General features: G+C 40.5%; 1 protein-coding gene across 1 annotated transcript in view; it reads left to right on the top strand.

Moving 5' to 3' along the window:
• Positions 1-19112, top strand: part of ARMC2 (armadillo repeat containing 2) — a 104480-nt gene that overhangs the window by 39280 nt on the left and 46088 nt on the right. The window contains exons 7-10 of the mRNA XM_068551324.1: positions 155-253; positions 4434-4609; positions 9867-9969; positions 11676-11899. Coding sequence (XP_068407425.1) covers positions 155-253; positions 4434-4609; positions 9867-9969; positions 11676-11899 — 602 coding nt within the window. The remainder of the gene's footprint in view (positions 1-154; positions 254-4433; positions 4610-9866; positions 9970-11675; positions 11900-19112) is intronic.

The raw sequence follows: 19112 nt of genomic DNA, 5'->3' as shown, positions 1-19112 counted from the left end.
AGTTCTAATTAGAATTAGTTGGGCTTGGGGGGCAAAGCGTAATGTAATTCTAGAGTTTGTTAATTATAGGGATGGATAACAGTGTCTCATGGCGGTGCTCCAGTTATAACTCCTTTTTCATGGCTCTTTCTCCTCTTCTGGGTTTCTATTACAGACTCAAAACTCGACTTGCAAGAAAAGGATACAGAAATAGAAGTAGGTGAAGTCTTTTGGAATACAAGGATCGTACCGATTTTGCGTGAATTAGAAAAAGGTAAAAAAAAAAAAAAAAAAAGTTGTTTTAAATTAAAAATATCTGCACTTATTTATATGTTCCTCATTGCCCTGATATTTTCAGCACACTTTGACTATCATTTCTGTGAACATGTTCAAAAACAAATGAAGTCATCTATTTTATTTACCCAGTAGTGTATGTATTAGATATTATCAATACATGTAAACTTAATTTTCAGTGAGTAAAATTATACTTTAAATGCAGCAAAAGAACCTACTTCTGAAATTCCCTTTGGAATATAAATTATCACCTCCTCCTCCCAAGGAGATGCCAGTTTGAACACTCTTGAGTGGCAGTTCATGAAAAACGGTGAAAAATTAAAACAGATTTCAGGCCTCTGAAACTTTGACGAAGTCTTATAGACTGGCATCCTTGGCAGGTGTGCCTGTGGTTTTCTAGATCCAAACGTATACAGTCGGCCCTCCATGGCTGCAGGTTCCACACGCACAGATTCAACCAACTGCAAATGGAATTTTGATCCGTGGTTGTTTGAATTCGAGGATGCAGAACCCGCGGATACAGAGGGCCGACTACACTATGTCATTTTATACAAGGGACTTGAGCATCCACGGATTCTGGTGTATGCAGGGGTCCTAGAACCAATCCCCTGTGGATCCTGAGGGAGGACTGTATGTCCTCTTTCCTAAGGTTGAGAATGCATGTCAGGGAGGCCACTCAGAACAGGAAGTGGCCTGGGATATGCCCAACCATTACACTCTGGAATGCCCCAGCAAGGAAGGCTCACAACCCATGGGTCTCTGCCAAGGTGACCTATGGAAAGCTTGACCTATGGAATGCCCACCCCCCCATCCCACCTTCTGCCCCCTTGCTGCTCCTCAGGGATTCCACTTCTGAAGTTGAAATGGGCTCCTCTGGAGCTGCAGTCCTGGCCCCAGGGCCAAGCCCAGTGCCTGGCCCACAGCACACATGAGGCCCTCACTAACAACTGTGGAATGAGTGCTCCTTGGATGAGCGAACCAGCATGGTAGCCGCCGGAAGAAGCCCTAGGAGAAGCAGGGTAAATGAGTCCTTCCCACCAACCAACCAGGGAAGTTGTGCGAAAGACCTACTTCCTTAAAGGTTCAAATGACCTCACCCCTCCTGGGCTCTCTGATGGTGCTTGGCAGTGTTTCTGGTTAATGTGGGAGCCCTGGATGGGGTTTCTGGTCCTGGTGCTGCTAACGAAGCAGATGGCTGGGAATCACCTGATCTCTGTGCACAGAGGTGCTCTAACCTGCCAGGTGAGGCATAGCTGAGGCTAGGACATCACCAAAGTCCACTGCAGCTCAAAACCCTGAGAATAAGACCATGATGACTTTGTCCCCTCTGGGGTCAATCATTTTCACCCTCATGATAGCCTGGTTAACGTTGGGTCCTTTATTTTGGGAGATGTGCCTAAAAACTAATGGGAAGAGCAATCAATCTGGGCAAAGGTTAAAGAAGAAAACATACCAGGAGGAGCACAGTGGGGAGGATAGGGGCAGCACAAAGGCCTTGGAGAAAGTCTTCAGCTTAAAGGATTTTAAGAGGGTTCTGAGGGCTCTGTCACCACAGGCACTAACAGAGAAGACTTAGCAGGAGTTTGGGATTTGAAATGTGGATGAATCTCCCTTCTTGGGGGATTATTAAATGCTGAAGGATGACATCTCTTCCATAGACAACTTTAAGAACAGCAAGTGGTGGTAGGACTAGGTTACTTGACCCTTTGAGATCTTTCCTTCCTCCCTCCCTCCTTCCCTCCCTCCCTCCCTCCCTTCTTTCTTTCTTTCTTTTACTTTTTATTTTGACATAATTTCAGACTTTTAGAAAAGTCGCAAGAATAGTACAAAGAAATCCTGTATGCTCTTCCCCCAGATTCCCAAAATATTAACATTTTACCACATAAGCTTTATCATTCTCTCTCTCCCTGCCTCCCTCTCTCCCTGCCTCCCTCCCTCCCTCTTGCTCTCTTTTTCTGTACACACCCCCCGCAACACACACACACATTGTTTTTTTCCCTTTTTTGAACCATTTGAGAACAAGTTGCCATCATGATACCCCATATCCCTAAGTACTCTGGCATGTATTTTTAGAAACAAGGGCATTCTGTTACGTATCTGGAAATTACAAACCTTATTCAGATTTTGCCAGTTATCCTAATGATTTCCTTTATAGAAAGAAAATACAGTTGTTTGTCACGTCTCTTTCATGATCTTGATGTATTTGAGGAGAACAGGCCAATTATTTTATAGACTGCCCCACAAATTGGGTTTGTCTGGTTTTTTCTCACGATCAGATGCTTATTAGGTGTTTGGGGCAGTGTGCAGCATGAGTGGTGCTGTGTCCTTCCCAGTGTATCCTGTCAGGAGGCACGTGATGCTGATTTGGTCCTTTACTGGTGATGTGGATTTTGATCACTTGGGGAAGGTGGTGTCTGCCAGGTTTTTCCACTGTAAAATCACTGTTTTTCCCTTTCTAATTAATAGGTATCTTATGGGGAGAAGTTACTTTGAGTCTACCTTGCTTTCTGTTACTCATCAAACTTTCACCCACTAGCTTTAGCCCCTTGAGAATCTTGATAGCTCTTAGATTCAAGCTGTCTTTTGAGACTACGTGGCAGTTATAACAGACCAACTGGTAGAAAGAGGTAATTTGATCAATAGTTTAAAATTTGACCCGGGAGCCTTCCTTTTTAATTTCTTTTAAGCTAAAACAGCTACTCTTAAGTAGAACCCACCAGGCTGAAGAGTTTGTGGAGGGAAGTATTAGAAAAATACCTTGAAGTCTACCCACTGCCACAGAGTAGCCCTCAGCCTGGACTTGGGGTTTGTGAAGAAAATGCCAGTAACAGAAGAATAAAACAACAAAACAAAACTATTTCTTACAGTAGAGCTCAGGTTTTTCCCTTTATTTAAAGTTAGTCTAAGTCATTTCCCATCAATTCATTTATTTAAGTGCATAACTGAGAGGCATGGAAGGTTACTTAGCTATTGAGGTTTAAAATTTTTTCTTAGATGTTATTGTTGAAAAGAGCTAAAAATGGCCTGAGTCATTTCCTTCTGCAGGCGCACACTTCCTCTATGCGGGCTTTCAAGAGCACATTATGGTATTTATTTAAGTTTGGTTTCCTACTTTTAAATTTTGTGACGGAATCTATCAGAGATAATTTTCAACTGAATGCCTTATACCTTGGATCCTTATATTCCCCTCATGTTCTATTTTGTGTGCTACTTTTCTTCCTTGTATGCCTGTTGGTAGGGCTACCACTTTCAAAAATTGCTTTCCTCAGAATTCTAATTATAAAATGAAGTGGTCTAGGTCTCCCCTGTTTCCTAACTAAAGTCTTCTTTTTATTATCCTCTTTGCTAATACCCACCTCCAAATAATGGTGGATGTGGTGACATTTTGAGATTTTGTTCCACTTGCACCTTCCTTTCTCAGATAATGAGCATTATTCTCAGAGGAAAATGTTGATCATCGTTTTTATCAATAGACATATTAGAAAATGAATCTGCATTAAGCTATGTTATAGGCTGTCAGTACAGTATTTTCACTGCACCATGCACTATCGGTACAAAGATGTGTCAGACATGGTTCCTACTCACTTAGCATGACATCTATTTGAGGGCATTGGGCATGTAACACAACATGCATATATATGTGAAAAATAACAGTATTTGTTGAATGTTGCATGGTACACCTTTTCCAGAGGAACCAGAAAGTAAACAGAGCCTTGAAGGACCAAAATCAGTAGGGGCGAGGGTAAGGAGAACATTCTGGGCCCTTGGAACTGTGTGGCAGAGGGTCGACGGCAGAGACGTGAGTGGAATGCTTCTGGGGCCCTGAGCAGAGCATTGGTGGGTGGCTCATCAGGAATAAAGGAGAGCAGCTGAGATAATGCAGTTCCACTTCTGAATACACTCTTTGAAAGGCTGTGTGTTTTAGATAAGCTAACTGATTAGTAAAGAAGTCAACATGGTAGGAGATGGAGCAACAAAATGGAAAAAAAAAATCAGGTAGATGGAAATGATAAGAAATGGAAAAAAAAGAAACATAGTTCAAGAATTTGAAGATGTCTGGGGAAATAATTTTGGGGTTTTACTTACACCATCTGTGTTTGACACACTTGTAAACTTGACCTCAATGAGTAAGTTCTGCTTTGCTCTCTTTGCCCTGACAGAAGAAAACATTGAAACGGTTTGTGCGGCTTGCACACAACTTCATCACGCTTTAGAGGAAGGAAACATGCTTGGAAGTAAATTTAAGAGAAGAAGTATTCTCCTGAAGACCCTATATAAACTAGTTGATGTTGGCTCAGACTTGCTGAGCCTTAAACTTGCAAAAATTATTCTAGCAGTAAGTTTTTCTTTCCTCTGGTCTCGTAGACTGTAGCACATAAAAGTTCTGTTTAATGCTTTATTTGTAAATGTTACAAAGAAGATTAGAAATGCAGTGTGTTCGTTTAGAATCTTGAAAAAAAATTAAGGTGGTAGACTGACATCCCAGAATTTTGACCAGAAAGTACCATCTAAGGAACTAAGGCTGAGTACAGATAAAATGTTCAAATAAACCCTTACACATGGACTGTGGCAAGGTTTTTAAAAAAAAGTGACAACAGGCAAACACATTCAGAACAGTCGCTCAGGTAACCTGACTGGAGATCAGTATCGGAGAGCAGACTGTGGTTTCTGCCCTACGGTTTCTGCTGGGTGCTTGGTTCTATCACGTGATTTAATAAATAACTTCAGATAACTTGGGCTGTGGTCATAGTGGCCAGGTGCTTTATGAGGCCACGTGAAACAGAACCAGCTGCTTAGTGGTCATGGGAAGGTGGTCATAGAAGGCTCCTGTGAGGTGTTAGAAGAAAAGGCCAGACACCTTTAATGAAAGTCTGTAGAAGCTCTGTCTCAAACAAAATGATATCATTGTTTGAGTGCAGCCCTTTGTTGTCACAGCCATAAACAGTTGGAACCAAAAGATAAGACACAATTATTATAGACCGTTCTAAGAGAGCCGCTAAAACAAATGAATGAAGCTTTGTTTACCTGGTTTCATAAAAGTAAAAGCTATTAGCACCCATAATTCATATAATTTAAAATCTTAAAGTACACAGTGAAGGTAAGTGTTGGCATACTTACTAATAGTTTAGTAAGGGTGCCCACTATTTCTTACTTTGAAGTATTTCATAAAGCAGAATATTCTGACTACATATTCTATGCAGTTTTTTGGAGAAGTATGTTCTTATTTACCTGCCACCCTAAACTATTCACCCTCTTTGTAAAAACTATGATATGATACGTGATGCAGAAAGCAACATTTACTTGAAATAATGATTTCAGTAGTAGTTTAATCCCCTCTCATTGATGAAAATGGATCAGTTTTAATGAAACAGAAAGAACATAAACCACAGGGAGGATTTAAAGTCAGAAGTTATAAGTAGAGATGAAAAGATAACTGCACGCTTGCCCAGTTCCTTCTCCAGCTCTGGATTTGGGGCACCTCCTGGCCCAGGAGACCCCAGTGTGAGGCTGGAGGGCTCTACTGGTGTAGCTGCCCTGGGCTGGACCCAAGCAACCAGCTGCCCAGGGACTGCCCTTGTTTTTCATCCTAGACATTGTGCTCTGTACCAAGTAAGTAAATAAATAGAAGACAGAGAGAAAGGAAGAAGGAAAATGCCATGAATTTGTTAATGCTCTGCAGAGAAAATATCATCTTGGTTATTAAAGGTGCCATTCAAATTAATTATATACATGGCACAATTTAAGTATTTTAGGGCAGAAGACTGCGATCTGCCAGGCAGTGAACACATTCTGAACGAAAAATATGTTTAGATAAAGCCCTCTCCGTGACACTGACCGCCTGGCTGAATCGGGCAAGACCGCTAGGCTACAGTCCAGAGTGCAGAGGTGGGTGGGCTGTCCTTTTTGATTGACTGTAGATGGCGGTCAGGATCAACCAACAAGTCCAACTTCCCATCTGCCACATGAACCTTCTATAATGCTCCAGGCAAGACATTGCTTCCCTCAGACCTTGGTAATGGGGTTCTATATAAATTTTTTTTAAAGGACATCATAAAAAGCTGTTGAAGAAAAAAAAAATTTGACAAAGAACTGAAGATAATAGGACTAAAATTTTTTTAAATAACTTCTGCTAATATTTTATCTACCAGTTTAATATTAGAATTCAGACATTTAAAATTATTTATAGTTTTAAAAAAATCCAGTGAGTATAATGTTAGTTCTGATTTCTTGCATTCTTTGGTTAAATGGGGTTTGCCAGATAGCCATTTTCATCTTAACCTTTGTATCAAAAAAATCTTACAAAAATATATCTGCCTATTTTAAGATTTTTTTTAGAGTACAAACATATATACAGTGTGAAAGCAACTACATTCAGGAAGGGAAGACAATCTAACATCCTATACGGGGGGAAAAACAGAAAAGAAATACCAGTATGTCAACAGTGACTATATATAGTGGCAGTGTTATGAGTGATTTTTAAACTTCCCTTTTCTTTAATTTTCCAAATTTGCTTTAAATAAAATAAACTCCTATGTTTAACATAAAGGTAAACTACCCCACTGCAAGAACCTACTTTGTGCCAGGGAATGAAAGTGAATAAAATAATCCCTGCCCTGCAGGCTGGCCATGTAGCAGGAGAGACAGAGAGTAAACAAAGTGCTAAAGGGGCTGATGAGCACTGTGGGAAAAAAAATAAAGCAGAGTAAAGGGAACGGCCTGTGTTGGGGGAAGTGCTGTTTTATATAGGGTAGTCTGTAGTCCTTGCATATAATTTAATGTTTTATTGTCTTTTTTGTCTCAAAGTCATAATTTTACAGTTACCAAAAGAGAAGGTATAGGAATTTGCTTTGAATGTAAACTGACCTTATAGTAGGCCTGGAAATGGTGGGGTTTGTTGGGGGTTTTTTAATGAAAACTCTGATACCAGGTGTCCTTTTTTTTTTTTTTTTTTTTCCTTTCCCACCTTTCACTAAAAATATAAGACTTGGAGTGGGGAGTGAGGTTAGTTGTATTCATTCATTTATGCAACAAGTTTCACTAAGTACATAGCAGATGCTACGTTCCACATATAGAAAGAGTAACAAACCATGGTTTTGACCTCAAAGGCTCATAATGTAGTGGAAGATTGCCAACAGGTTAAAATATATTCCCAAATATAAAGGGCAATATATATTTCCATTGATACAGATTTTTTTTCTCTCTAGTCAGCTTTTTTTCCCTAGGTTTTTCAACACTTTAAAAATACCTAAACATTAAAAAAAACTTTCTTAAGTTTCCATTTCCTTTTTTCATCCTGAGAACAGAAAGAATTTCCATTCTGTGACGTGTGACAGTTTCTGAGCCTTCCATAACAGAGCTTCTCAGACTTGAATGTACACACGATCCCCTGGCAAAGTTGTAAAATGCAGATTCTGGTTCAATACGGTTGGTGGGGCCTGAGATTCTGCATTTCTGATACACACCCAGGTGATGCTGAGATGAGATGACGTGGCCTGTCTGAGGAGCAGACTCTTCAGTTGCAAAATGGGAATGACTACAGCTGATTTGCAGGGTTTGCTCTGAGATGTCATGAAAAGCGCTAGAGCAGAGGGGCAGACAGAAGTTGCTCCATGAATAATACTCAGCTCCCCCTTTCTCTCCAGCTCAGGGCTGACCATGTTCACCTTGGTATTTCCTGCGGCAAACAGCACAGTGCCTGATACACAATAGGAGCTCGATAATATTTGTGGATCGAACATAGAATGAATCTTTAAAAAATACGTCTGACAAATGCCATTCTCTTTTTCTTTTTTTTTTTTTACTAGCTGAAAACTCATTAATAAACAATATTGAGGGCTTCCCTGGTGGCGCAGTGGTTGGGAATCTGCCTGCCAGTGCAGGGGACACGGGTTTGAGCCCTGGTCTGGGAGGATCCCGCATGCCGCGGAGCAACTGGGCCCGTGCACCACAACTACTGAGCCTGTGCTCTAGAGCCCACGAGCCACAACTACGGAAGCCCGCGTGCCACAACTACTGAAGCCCACGTGCCTAGAGCCCATGCTCTGCTACAAGAGAAGCCACCGCAATGAGAAGCCCGCACACCGCAATGAAGGGTAGCCCCCCTTCACTGCAACTAGAGGAATCCCGCGCGCAGCAGTGAAGACCCAACACAGCCCTAAATAAATAAATAAATACATACATAAATAAAATTTTAAAAATAAGTAAACAGTATTGAAGATAATTTTAAGGATACGTTTTTCCTAAAGGAATTTTTTCTTTTTTTCAGATTAATTATTTATTTTTAGCTGCGTTGGGTCTTCATTGCTGCGCGCGGGCTTTCCCTACTTGCGGCGAGCAGGGGCTACTCTTCGTTGCGGTGTGCGGGCTTCTCATTGTGGTGGCTCCTCTTGTTGTGGAGCACGGGCTCTAGGCACGTGAGCTCAGTAGTTGTGGCTCTAGAGTGCAGGCTCAGTAGTTATGACGCACGGGCTTAGTTGCTCCGCAGCATGTGGGATCTTCCCAGAGCAGGGCTCGAACCTGTGTCCCCTGCATTGGCAGGCTTATTCTTAACCACTGTGCCACCAGGGAAGACCCTGTTTTTTTAAGGATACGTTTTAATGATAAAATAATGACCTATATGCCATCCTTTTCACACAGATATATTTATTTGTTCGGATGACCTCATTCCTACAAATATATTCTACACTCTTGCAATGAGGGCACATAGTATTTCTGTCTTACAGTAGGTTATGTCTTTTTATGCATGGTGTTCACTGTTATACTTTTGTGACTGCTTAATATGAATAGGATTGATGTTCCACAATTTATTAAACTATTCGCAAATGTTGGGCATTTAGGATTTTTTATTTTAATTTTTACTAATTTACATAAATATGCAGCTAATTTATACCATTTGATTCAGTCCTCCTATACTGTGTTTTTTTTTCAAACAGTATACTTCCTTATTGCTTAATTTACTTGAATATTTTTCTGTGATTAGAAGGTAATTTTAACCTTTGAACGTTACTTGCGATTTTCTCAAAGCATTCCAGAAATAGGCGTAAATACTGTAATAAATACATATGTATTATCTAATCAAAGAATATTACTTCTTCATTTTATTTTATACAAATGATAAATGTAATTGTACTTTTCCCCTTTCTTTTCTTTCCTTCACCTCCATGATGTATTCTTTTCTAGGTTAGTTTAATCTGAAATTTTAGTATCCATCTTCCTTTACTTTTGTGGAAAGCAATTACTCCATTTAATTATATTTATCAACATCAGCCCCCCCCCCCCCTTTTCCTCATATATTCTTTAAAAAGTAATAATTTCACATATAAGCATGAGACTTTATGAAGTAAGAAATAAAGGCTTATCATTACAATGTGCTTACTCTAAATATCACTTATATTGTATTTACTATAAGTGAGTTAATTAGATACCATAGTTGGCAAATATGTGGCCAAAACTTTTGAAAGTTGATTTCCTTAGAACTTTTATTTATGTTTTAAAAATTCTCTTGCTGCACTTTTTAACTTAGATGTTTATGTTTAAAAATTATGGCATATCTTTATTTCCCTGCAGTGGAAATGTGATTTCTTTCTCTGCAGCTTAAAGTGAGTGGAAAGAATCTTCTTAGTGTCTGCAAGCTTATATTTAAAATTAGCAGGAGTGAGAAGAATGATTCTCTGATTCAAAATGATGGCATTCTGGGTGAGTATTATTCAGCACTACCATTGAGCAAATGTTGTACTTGAGTATGAATGAAAAGTTTGGAGAGCAAAGTTATAATTAATGATAGCTGGAATATTTTATTTTCTCATAATATGCAGAAGTTAGGTGATGCCTGTTTTTTCTCTGTCCTCTATGTTTTCCATGTTTCATTTAATGTATCCTTTGGAACCTAGGAGGATAGCCTGCTATTTTTTTTTAAATGCCTGTAGTAATAATATATAATTTATAAAGTGGTTCCTATTTAAAAATTCATTTCCTGGTCTTGGTTTTACTACTAGAAAAAATACATTTAATAGTGTTCGACATAATTGAAATGTTTGATCTTTTGATATAGTAGGAATGATTAAAACTGGGAAAACATCTATAACTGTTGTATAAAATTGACATCACAGTGTGTCAAATGTGTTTCAAATATGTAGGTAGAGAAATTGTAATACATTCTAATTATCTAGCTAATAATATGTAATTCTTTATATACCCTTAAATAATTAAGTTGCTTAAATAGTTACCTAAGCAGAAATCTTTTATGAATTAGTATTGTTGATCTAAGGGAAGGCAGCAACATGGAAAAGACTTTAAGTCCTCTTTTTGCAACATAGGATAAATGGTCTTCTTCTTCTTTTTTTTTTTAATCCCAGCAGACAGGGACAAAGCCAGTACTGAAGGATATTTCTAACACTGAATCAGCTCATTGAGAGTAACAGACTAAAAACAAAGAAAGGTTCTGACAGATGATCACATTGACATTAATAAAAATTAATGTGAGATAGGCATGTGTAACTTTATCAGGGCTGCCTGGACTAATCCTAAAACCTAGTACTTGTATGTTATTTGGATGGATGTTCTTTAAGTTGTCTTGGGAAAGGGTGGATGCTATATTCGAAGCACCCCTTTCTACTGTTGAGATACTTTTAGAAGTTCCTATCTTGATTAGCTTTCCATTCGTACAGCAACCAGTATATTCTTAAAGGTTTGTTGAAATTTAACTCTTAAATTGCTTTATTAGTTATTCTACAATAACTCAAACTGTTTGTAACCAAAAATGAAGTTTGGCAAATATATATATATTTTTAAATTTTTATTTATTTATTTATTTATTTATTTATTTATTTAATTTATTTATTTATTTATTTATTTATTTATTTATGGCTGTGTTGGGTCCTTGTTTCTGTGCGAGGGCTTTCTCTAGTTGCGGCAAGCGGGGGCCACTCTTCATCGCGGTGCGCGGGCCTCTCATTATCGCGGCCTCTCTTGTTGCGGAGCACAGGCTCCAGACGCACAGGCTCAGTAATTGTGGCTCACGGGCCTAGTCGCTCCGCGGCATGTGGGATCTTCCCAGACCAGGGCTCGAACCCGTGTCCCCTGCATTGGCAGGCAGATTCTCAACCACTGCGAAGTTTGGCAAATATTAATAAGAGGCAAGGAATGGCACTCAGTTAAAAGAACACTTTCTTATTTACATATAGTAATCCCATCTTTTTGCTGTTATTACTGTTACAGAGATTTGTCTTAGCTAAAAGTAAGCTTTCCTCTTTATGCCATGTGAGTAACTCTTCACAAGCATTTGAATGGAGGTTCTGGCTAACATTTTACAAATCGTATTTGATGTTCACATACAAGTGCTTTAATATCTCTCTTTCCAGCTGTTCTACTCATCCATTTGTAATAATTCATCTTTTTGACAGAATCATTATTGGAGGTCCTGAGAAGTGAAGAGCTGCAAGCTAACACCGAAGCTTTCTTATACTGCATGGGGGTGATCAAATTCATTTCTGGAAATCCAGGATTTCTTCATGAAATGATTGGCAAAGGCGCTGTTGAAATATTGATGAATTTGATGACGCAGATAAATGAGAACACCAAGAAATCTGGCACATGTTTGCCTAATTCAGGCCACTTGTTAGTCCAAGTAAGTATTTTACTTGAAAGAGTTAGACGTGTAAAGTTAGTCTTCATGTTGTCTAATACCACTTACCTGCCAGTGGGTGTAACAGGAAACAGGTGGGCTGTTATCTGTAGCCAGGTGAGGGTGCCCGGCCTCGGGGATCAGGGTGGCAGCCCTAGCCACACCTCTGCCCCCGTGTGTGCCCATTTCCTCTGGAAAGGCTGTTCCATGGCTTTTCACGGAGCAGGTCTCCAGCATGTAGACATCTATTTCCACTACCCTGCGGAGAGAGCAGGCCTGGAAGAATGAAAAATTAGCACCTCTTCAAAACAATTGCATGTTATAATCAGAATTTTAATAGGCAGAGTGTTAACTTTCAGAGTTTAAGACAGGTCTAGCCTGGAGATTGTTCATGATTTTTGGTAGCGTATATCATAAATATTGTATCTACAATAAAGAAAACAGAATTTAATGACACTGAGGGGACAGTTGTTGAGGGCGTGTGTAGACAGTGGTAGCAAAACCAGATACATTTAGTATGACCAGGGCAGGAAGAAAATATGTGTTAGAGTTTCATTACTTCTTTTGTGGCAGATTACATTTCATAGTTGAATTATTTTCATTGGAGCTGCTTCAGTTCTCGTATTCTACTTTAGAAGAGATTTTACTCTTTAATAGCATTTGTATATCAGATAATAGCATCTTTGGTGTAATAATTGATGAGATTTGAAATGTGCTTGTCATTTAATGGGGCTTGATCAAGGACTGCATGCTCGAAGCCTTGGGGAAAGTGTGTTAAAAATTAGATTTAGGCCCTGCCTTAAAGATGCTTAAAGTGTATATGATAATTATTAATTTTGGACTTTGTGGTCTGTCTGCATTTCGAAAAAGACTCTGAAAACCTCCTTTAGTTATGAGTGATTCAGAATTCTACTGGATGTGCCATCTTTTGGCTAGGGAGACTTAAGAAACACTATTTTCATGCTGACAGTGTTATGGAGTTATTCAAAATTTTCCCTCAATGCAAATAGTTATTTGGGTTATATAATTATTATGTTTCTTGTTAAAATGCAAAAAAAAAAAAAATAGTATGAGGAAGAGTGTAAAAATCACCTGAATTATTTTCACCCTTAGATAATCCACCTCCAACATTTTAGTAACCATTCTTCCATGCATTTTACATGCATATATATTATATATACTTACATATGTATAATTTTGTATAATTCTTGCTTTTTATCATGAACTTCCTCTTTCTAATAGTTGTTTTTGCTTGTTTTCCATCACCCTCTTTTCCTCCTTGTTTCTCCTCCTGGTTCTCCCTGTTAGCCAATATTGTTCACACAGATGTGCTCAGCACCTTTTAATACACTCATAGATTTTCTTTTTTTTTTTTTTTTTTAATACATTTATTTTTATTTATTTATTTTTGGCTGTGTTGGGTCTTCATTGCTGTGTGCGGGCTTTCTCTAGTTGTGGTGAGCGGGGGCTACTCTTCGCTGTGGTGTGCGGGCTTCTCATTGAGGTGGTTTCTCTTGTTGTGGATCACGTGGTCTAGGTACGCAGGCTTCAGTAGTTGTGGCGCACGGGCTTAGTTGCTCCGCAGCATGTGGGATCTTCCCGGACCAGGGCTCAAACCCATGTCACCTGCATTGGCAGGCAGATTCTTAACCACTGTGCCACCAGGGAAACCCCACTCATAGGTTTTCAAAAATGGAATATTCTGTGCACTTCTCTTTTCTCATTTAACAATACATAGTAAAAAACTCTATAGACTTATTCTTTTTATTGGCAGCATAATATTCTGTGATGAAGATGTACCTCAAATTCTCAACCATTCTTCCATTGAGATACTCTGCTTTTAATTTTTACGTAAAAGCTTTTGGAATTCTTGTCTTGTTTTAAAAAGCTCTTTCATATATATATAGTTGTCCCTCAGCATCCATGGGGGACCTGCCCCAGATACTAAAGTCCACAGATGCTCAGGTCCCATACTCGGTCCTCTGTATCCATGGATACAGTACACCGTCCATGGTTAGTTGAATCTGCAGATGCAGAACCTACAGATAGGAGTGCTGACTGGATATATGTATATGCATTTATATATTTATACATAATTTATAAATTTAAAAATATAAACAAATATATAAATGTATTTGTATAGAATAAAAATATATAATTAAATTAGTTGGTATAAAGGAGAATTGAGTATTATTGTGACCAAAAATACATCAAATCCAGAGCTAGAACCTCTGGTATGCCAGTAAGTACAGTGCACTTCTCCCTGCGCTCCTCTCCTTTCCCTCTTCCCTTGCTTTGGCCTCCTCAAACGCAAACTGACTCAGTGGGTCAGATGCCCCTTTCTTGTCCCGACGTCCTTGCGTCCCTCTAGGGTGTGGGGGAAAGGGCACTGTAGTAACTCCCTCCTCGCTGCCCACCACCACTCACCGGGCACTGTCATCATCTCCAAAGCCTTCCTCTGAACCTGCCTGGGATCTGGCGGGGGCGGGGCTTACACAGCCCGAGGCCTCTCTCAGGAGCGCAGTCAGCAGCCCACATCCCCGTCCAGCAGGAGAAAGGGGCCCATTATTGCCTCCACCTGAGAATGTGCTCCTGCTGTGGTCACCAGGAGCCATTTGTGTCAACTGTACACTGTCACTATGTGTGTGTATGTTTACACATTTGGGGGAAGGGAGATACTGTTTTAGGCTATTTCATTTGCAGAATCCCCTGAACTGGACATTCCCTTGTGTTTAATTAAAACAAAGAAAAACTGTTTTGTATCATCCGAATGATAAAAATGTAAGCAACTTGACTTCACTATAAGAACAGATGAAAATCTCTACTCTTGCGAATGTGTCGCACTGACTGGCTTTTTACCAGCTCGCTCATGTGCACATTCACCCAAACAGATCTGGCCATGGGCAGAATTGTTCAATTACACCAACCTTGAGAACCGGTAACTCTAACTCAAGGCATTTTTTAAAAGCAACTTTGTTCAATTGAAAAAATAAATAAATGACTTGCGGCTGTACTAATAGAATAATGTCTGTAAGCCAGAGAGAACACGGCAAGGCAAAAAGATAAAGGCAGGACTTCCTCTCCTTTATGACTTTCACTGCTGTAAAACTTTGTGCATTCTACCATCCGGCCCAGTACTATAGTCGTCCTGTCTCCCTAAAGCAGCCCTGTTGGAGGCCACTGAATGAGTAGAAGGCGTCTGAAGCTGGGTCCTGCAGGTTGTGTAGGATTTGGGAAACTGTCACCGAGGAAAAGGGATACGGTGTGTTTGCGGGCTGCTGAAAAGGTAGGTCTGTCCAGAGCAGAGAGTTCCGTGGGGGAGGTGTGGGAGGTGAGATTCAGAGGCTACGGTCATGGGCCTCGAATACCAGGCTGCAGAGTGCAGACTTGGAGTAACACAGAGCAGCTGGAGGTCAGTGCAAGGGGAGGAGGAGACGAGATCAGAGTGGCAGACAGGTGGGCATGCGCAAGGTATTAAACTGATAAAGGCCGAAAAGCTGAAATGTGACAGGAGGAGAGTGTGTCAGTGGTACGGACGGATTGGAGGGTTAAGATCTCACACACAGCAGCCCCAATTAAGAGGTGTTGCTGCAGTTATTAGATTTTAGACTGATTATAATGGAGCTAAAGGATCGAGATCAAAGAATGGGCACAAAAGAAAAAAAAGCTCCTCCACAGCATAGGGGCCAGTGATGCTTAGAGGAAAAAATACTGAAGTGTTGAGATTTTTGAAAGTTTCCTTTACATTCTTTCTTACATATATGTGTTTGTGTACACATACATGTATGTTTATCACTGCACTGCTGACATCAAGAGATGTTGATTTCACAAGTGTCTGTGCAGTGGCTGCTCTGTGCCAGGCGTGCTTTGGGCGGTTAGTAAGGCAGTGGAGGGCAGGAGAGCTGCCAGTAGGGGCCTCTTTTTGATGATCCCCATGTCCAGATAATAGTATTCTGATGCCTTATTCTTTTACAAAACCCTGGTACTTCCACGAGTTCAGTTCTACCTGTCGGATGCTTAATAGCACTTTGAGAAGGTTGAGAGGATGATCATTGATGCTCAGAGGGACCAGCACCGCTTTCCACTAAGTGGAAGTATTAATATTCCCAGTCTGGCAAAACTGGAGACAGGAGTTTGTCTGCAAAATCATTAGCGTAAAGAAGGTTAATCTGTGCATGATCACTAAATTCCAGAATGTTAGGCTTTCGGGAGAGCTCCCTGAAACCTGGAAAAAGAGAAATACAGACCAGCTAAAAGGCTAGGCCCCCTAGATTCCAGCATTAAATTGCATCACCTAAGGAGGTGACACAGACGAAATAGGGGTTTGTCAATATTAATCTCGGCGGATTATCAGGAGGTGTTAGGGTTCATTTCTGACTTGTAAGGGCCAGCAATTGGGAAGGGATAATACAGGAACTGAGGAAAATTCCTGGAGTCACCTCCATCCGAAAGTCTGCTGTGGTTTCCATCGTGCCGCCTTTCTGGGGACTGGAGAAGAGTCTTTGTATGCGTCACAGTCACAAACAAGCCCCAATTCCCCTGGTGTCTCATTTGTCCTCTTGTGTCTTGAGGACACTACGTACAAAGCTGCTTTACTGTAATTGAAGAAAATCTCAAGGTACTCACATTTACAGTTAGGTAATTTGTAGGTATATAACGTAACGATTAAACCCAGGTTGATTTAAACTAATGTTCCTATTTTTATGGATTCCTTTGTATTTCCAGCCTTTTCTTCTTTACAGCCTGACCCACTTGATTTTGAGTTCAATTCTTAGAGAAATGTATTCTTTCCCTGCTTTAGATTTAACATTTTTGAAGTTAGAACTGTCTGGCACCCCTCAGATAACATGGTTTCTTTCCTTTGTCTTACACCTGGTTTCTCTTCTCTGACCTCTAAACCTGCCACCCAGAGGGTCAAGTCCTAATCTTTCACCCTTCTTGCTCAGTACAGCTCCACTGTCCAATTCTTCCTTTTTCTAAGTGGAAGTTTCTCAGGAAGGTCGGTCCTCCCACCCCTTGGCAGTCCCTCTCCTCCACTTTGGCTCTAGAGTGTGGGGGAAAGGAGAGTGAATTAAACAGAGATTTGACCCTGGGTAGCTCAGAAAATGATAATGTTATTGTCAGAAATTAGAGGGTTATGTAAGGGAACTGATTTGGCGAGAGGAGGGAGGGAAATGATGTAATTCGGCCTCGTGTAAAACTTTAAGGTGCCAGCAGAACAGCCAAGTGGGACTGTCTGGTAGGAAACTGGAGAGAAGAACCCATGCTTAGCAGAGAAAGTAAAGCCAAAAAAGCAGACTTAGCGTCATCTACATGGAGTTGACCGTTGAAGTCGAGAAAGACAATGATACTACTCAAGGGGAGAGTAGAGAGAGAGAGTGGGCCTAGAGGAGGGCTGAGGACAGATGCCATAAAATGGCCAGATTTGTGGAATAGGGAGAGACAAGAGAAGTGACCAGAAAATTCAGAAAGGACAGTATGGAAGAGGGTAGAGATTTTAAGAGCAAGGATTGGTCAGCTTTGGCAAGTGCTACGGCGAGCACACAGGGGAAGAGGAATTCCGCTACTGTGTTGGGGGGTGATTTGAGTGGGCAAGTGGGGTCGTGTCCTGTTGCAGGGGGTCTGTCCACACTCTCTTTAAATCTTAAATGATTATGTTTTGATATAGTTGGGTTTTTGTTTTTTAATTTCTAAGCCCTAGAGTAAACTCCCCGCTTTGGCTGATGCGAGTTCGCTCCTGTATTGTGTATTCCGCGTCCCCAGCACGCGGTACCATCGTCTTCCGGAGCCCTGATGGTCCCTCTGGCTTTGTGCCCGGCGGGGACAGGGCTCAGTGCTGCCTCATGGACTAGGGACGGGAGCACAGGCCTGAGCTGGTGGTTCAGCTCTGACATCCTGTGAGCCTTGCCCTCCTCATCTCCCAGTGACTGGCCGTGCCTGGGGTAGAGGGTAGTCAGGAGAGGTAAACAAGATGATCTATTGAAGCACCTATAACAGGACATGGCACGTAGATGGCACTCAGCAGAAATTTATTAAACGAAGTGAGATCAGAATCACCAAAACTTGAAGCTTCAAAGAGCAGTTACTTCTGATAAGAAAAAATTAATCACAACAATTAAGATGACAGAGTTAAAGATGGATTTCATCTTTGTGTATTTTTTGTGTGTGTAGCTTTCCTTTTTATCTTTTATTTTGAACTCAGTATAGGTTCACAAGATGTTGCAAAAATAGTAGAGGGGTCCTATTTACCCAATCACCCTGCTTCTCCCAATGATGACATCTTACGTAACTGTAGGACATTATTAAAAGGGGGAAACTGATATGGGTACGATACAATTAACTATTTTACTTATATGCATATTATTTTTGAGATTAGGTGAATCTCTTTTTTTGTCACAGTCTTCAGTTTGCTTATTAGGCTTGCTCATTTTTTAATGATGTATTTGTTCGTGGGAAGGGGAGCTATTTCTACTTATGAGGTTTCCTTCCTATAAAGGAATACCCAGTAGTGTAACTGACCACTCAGTCATCCAACTGGCATGAGAGAGTGGGCAGTCAGAGCCTACTCTTCCCTTTCCTGGGAAAGGGCTACCTATAGGCAACTCGTGTTCAACTTTGACTCTCCACGGATGGCATACCTGAAGATTTGGGGTGAGTCAGAGATCCCAAACATGTAATGCCTTGGGCTTTGAGTTAGAAATAAGAGAGAGACTAAGGCAGATGGGGAAGAAAGTTGAAGGATGTAGTTTATAGCTGAGGTCGGTGTGCTTTCTAATCCTGAACCCCTGAATCAGATTTGCCCACCCAGTCACAGGCTGCGCCTGCCCCAGGAGGAGCAGAGGAGAACACCTGTGCTCACCAAGCAGGAAGTGAGGGGTGGAGAGTGACCAGGAGATTATGCTAAGAAATGTCACCTCACAAGGAAGGAACATCAGGTGTGGGAAGTAAGTATTCCTATGCCACCTGCTTCTGGGGAGAGCCATTTGCTTTTCAATTGCTGTCATATCTGCTCAGTCTCATCTCTTCCCTAGACATATTAGTTGTGGCAATAAAGAAATGTTACTAACTTTAACATGTAATTCTGAAAATCAGTGTTATTACTCTGTAGTTCTTAAACCATTATCTTTTTCAGACTCATTTTCGTTATTTTACTGCTCTGGCATTCTATATAGTTTAGGTGACATTCAAATTTCAGCTGTATTGATACATATAATAG

The sequence above is a fragment of the Eschrichtius robustus genome, chromosome 9 (genome assembly GCF_028021215.1).
Source record: "Eschrichtius robustus isolate mEscRob2 chromosome 9, mEscRob2.pri, whole genome shotgun sequence".
In the NCBI taxonomy this organism is placed as follows: domain Eukaryota; kingdom Metazoa; phylum Chordata; class Mammalia; order Artiodactyla; family Eschrichtiidae; genus Eschrichtius; species Eschrichtius robustus.
The sequence above is the reverse complement of the archived record's forward strand: the minus strand, read 5'-3'. Positions and strand labels throughout refer to the sequence as shown.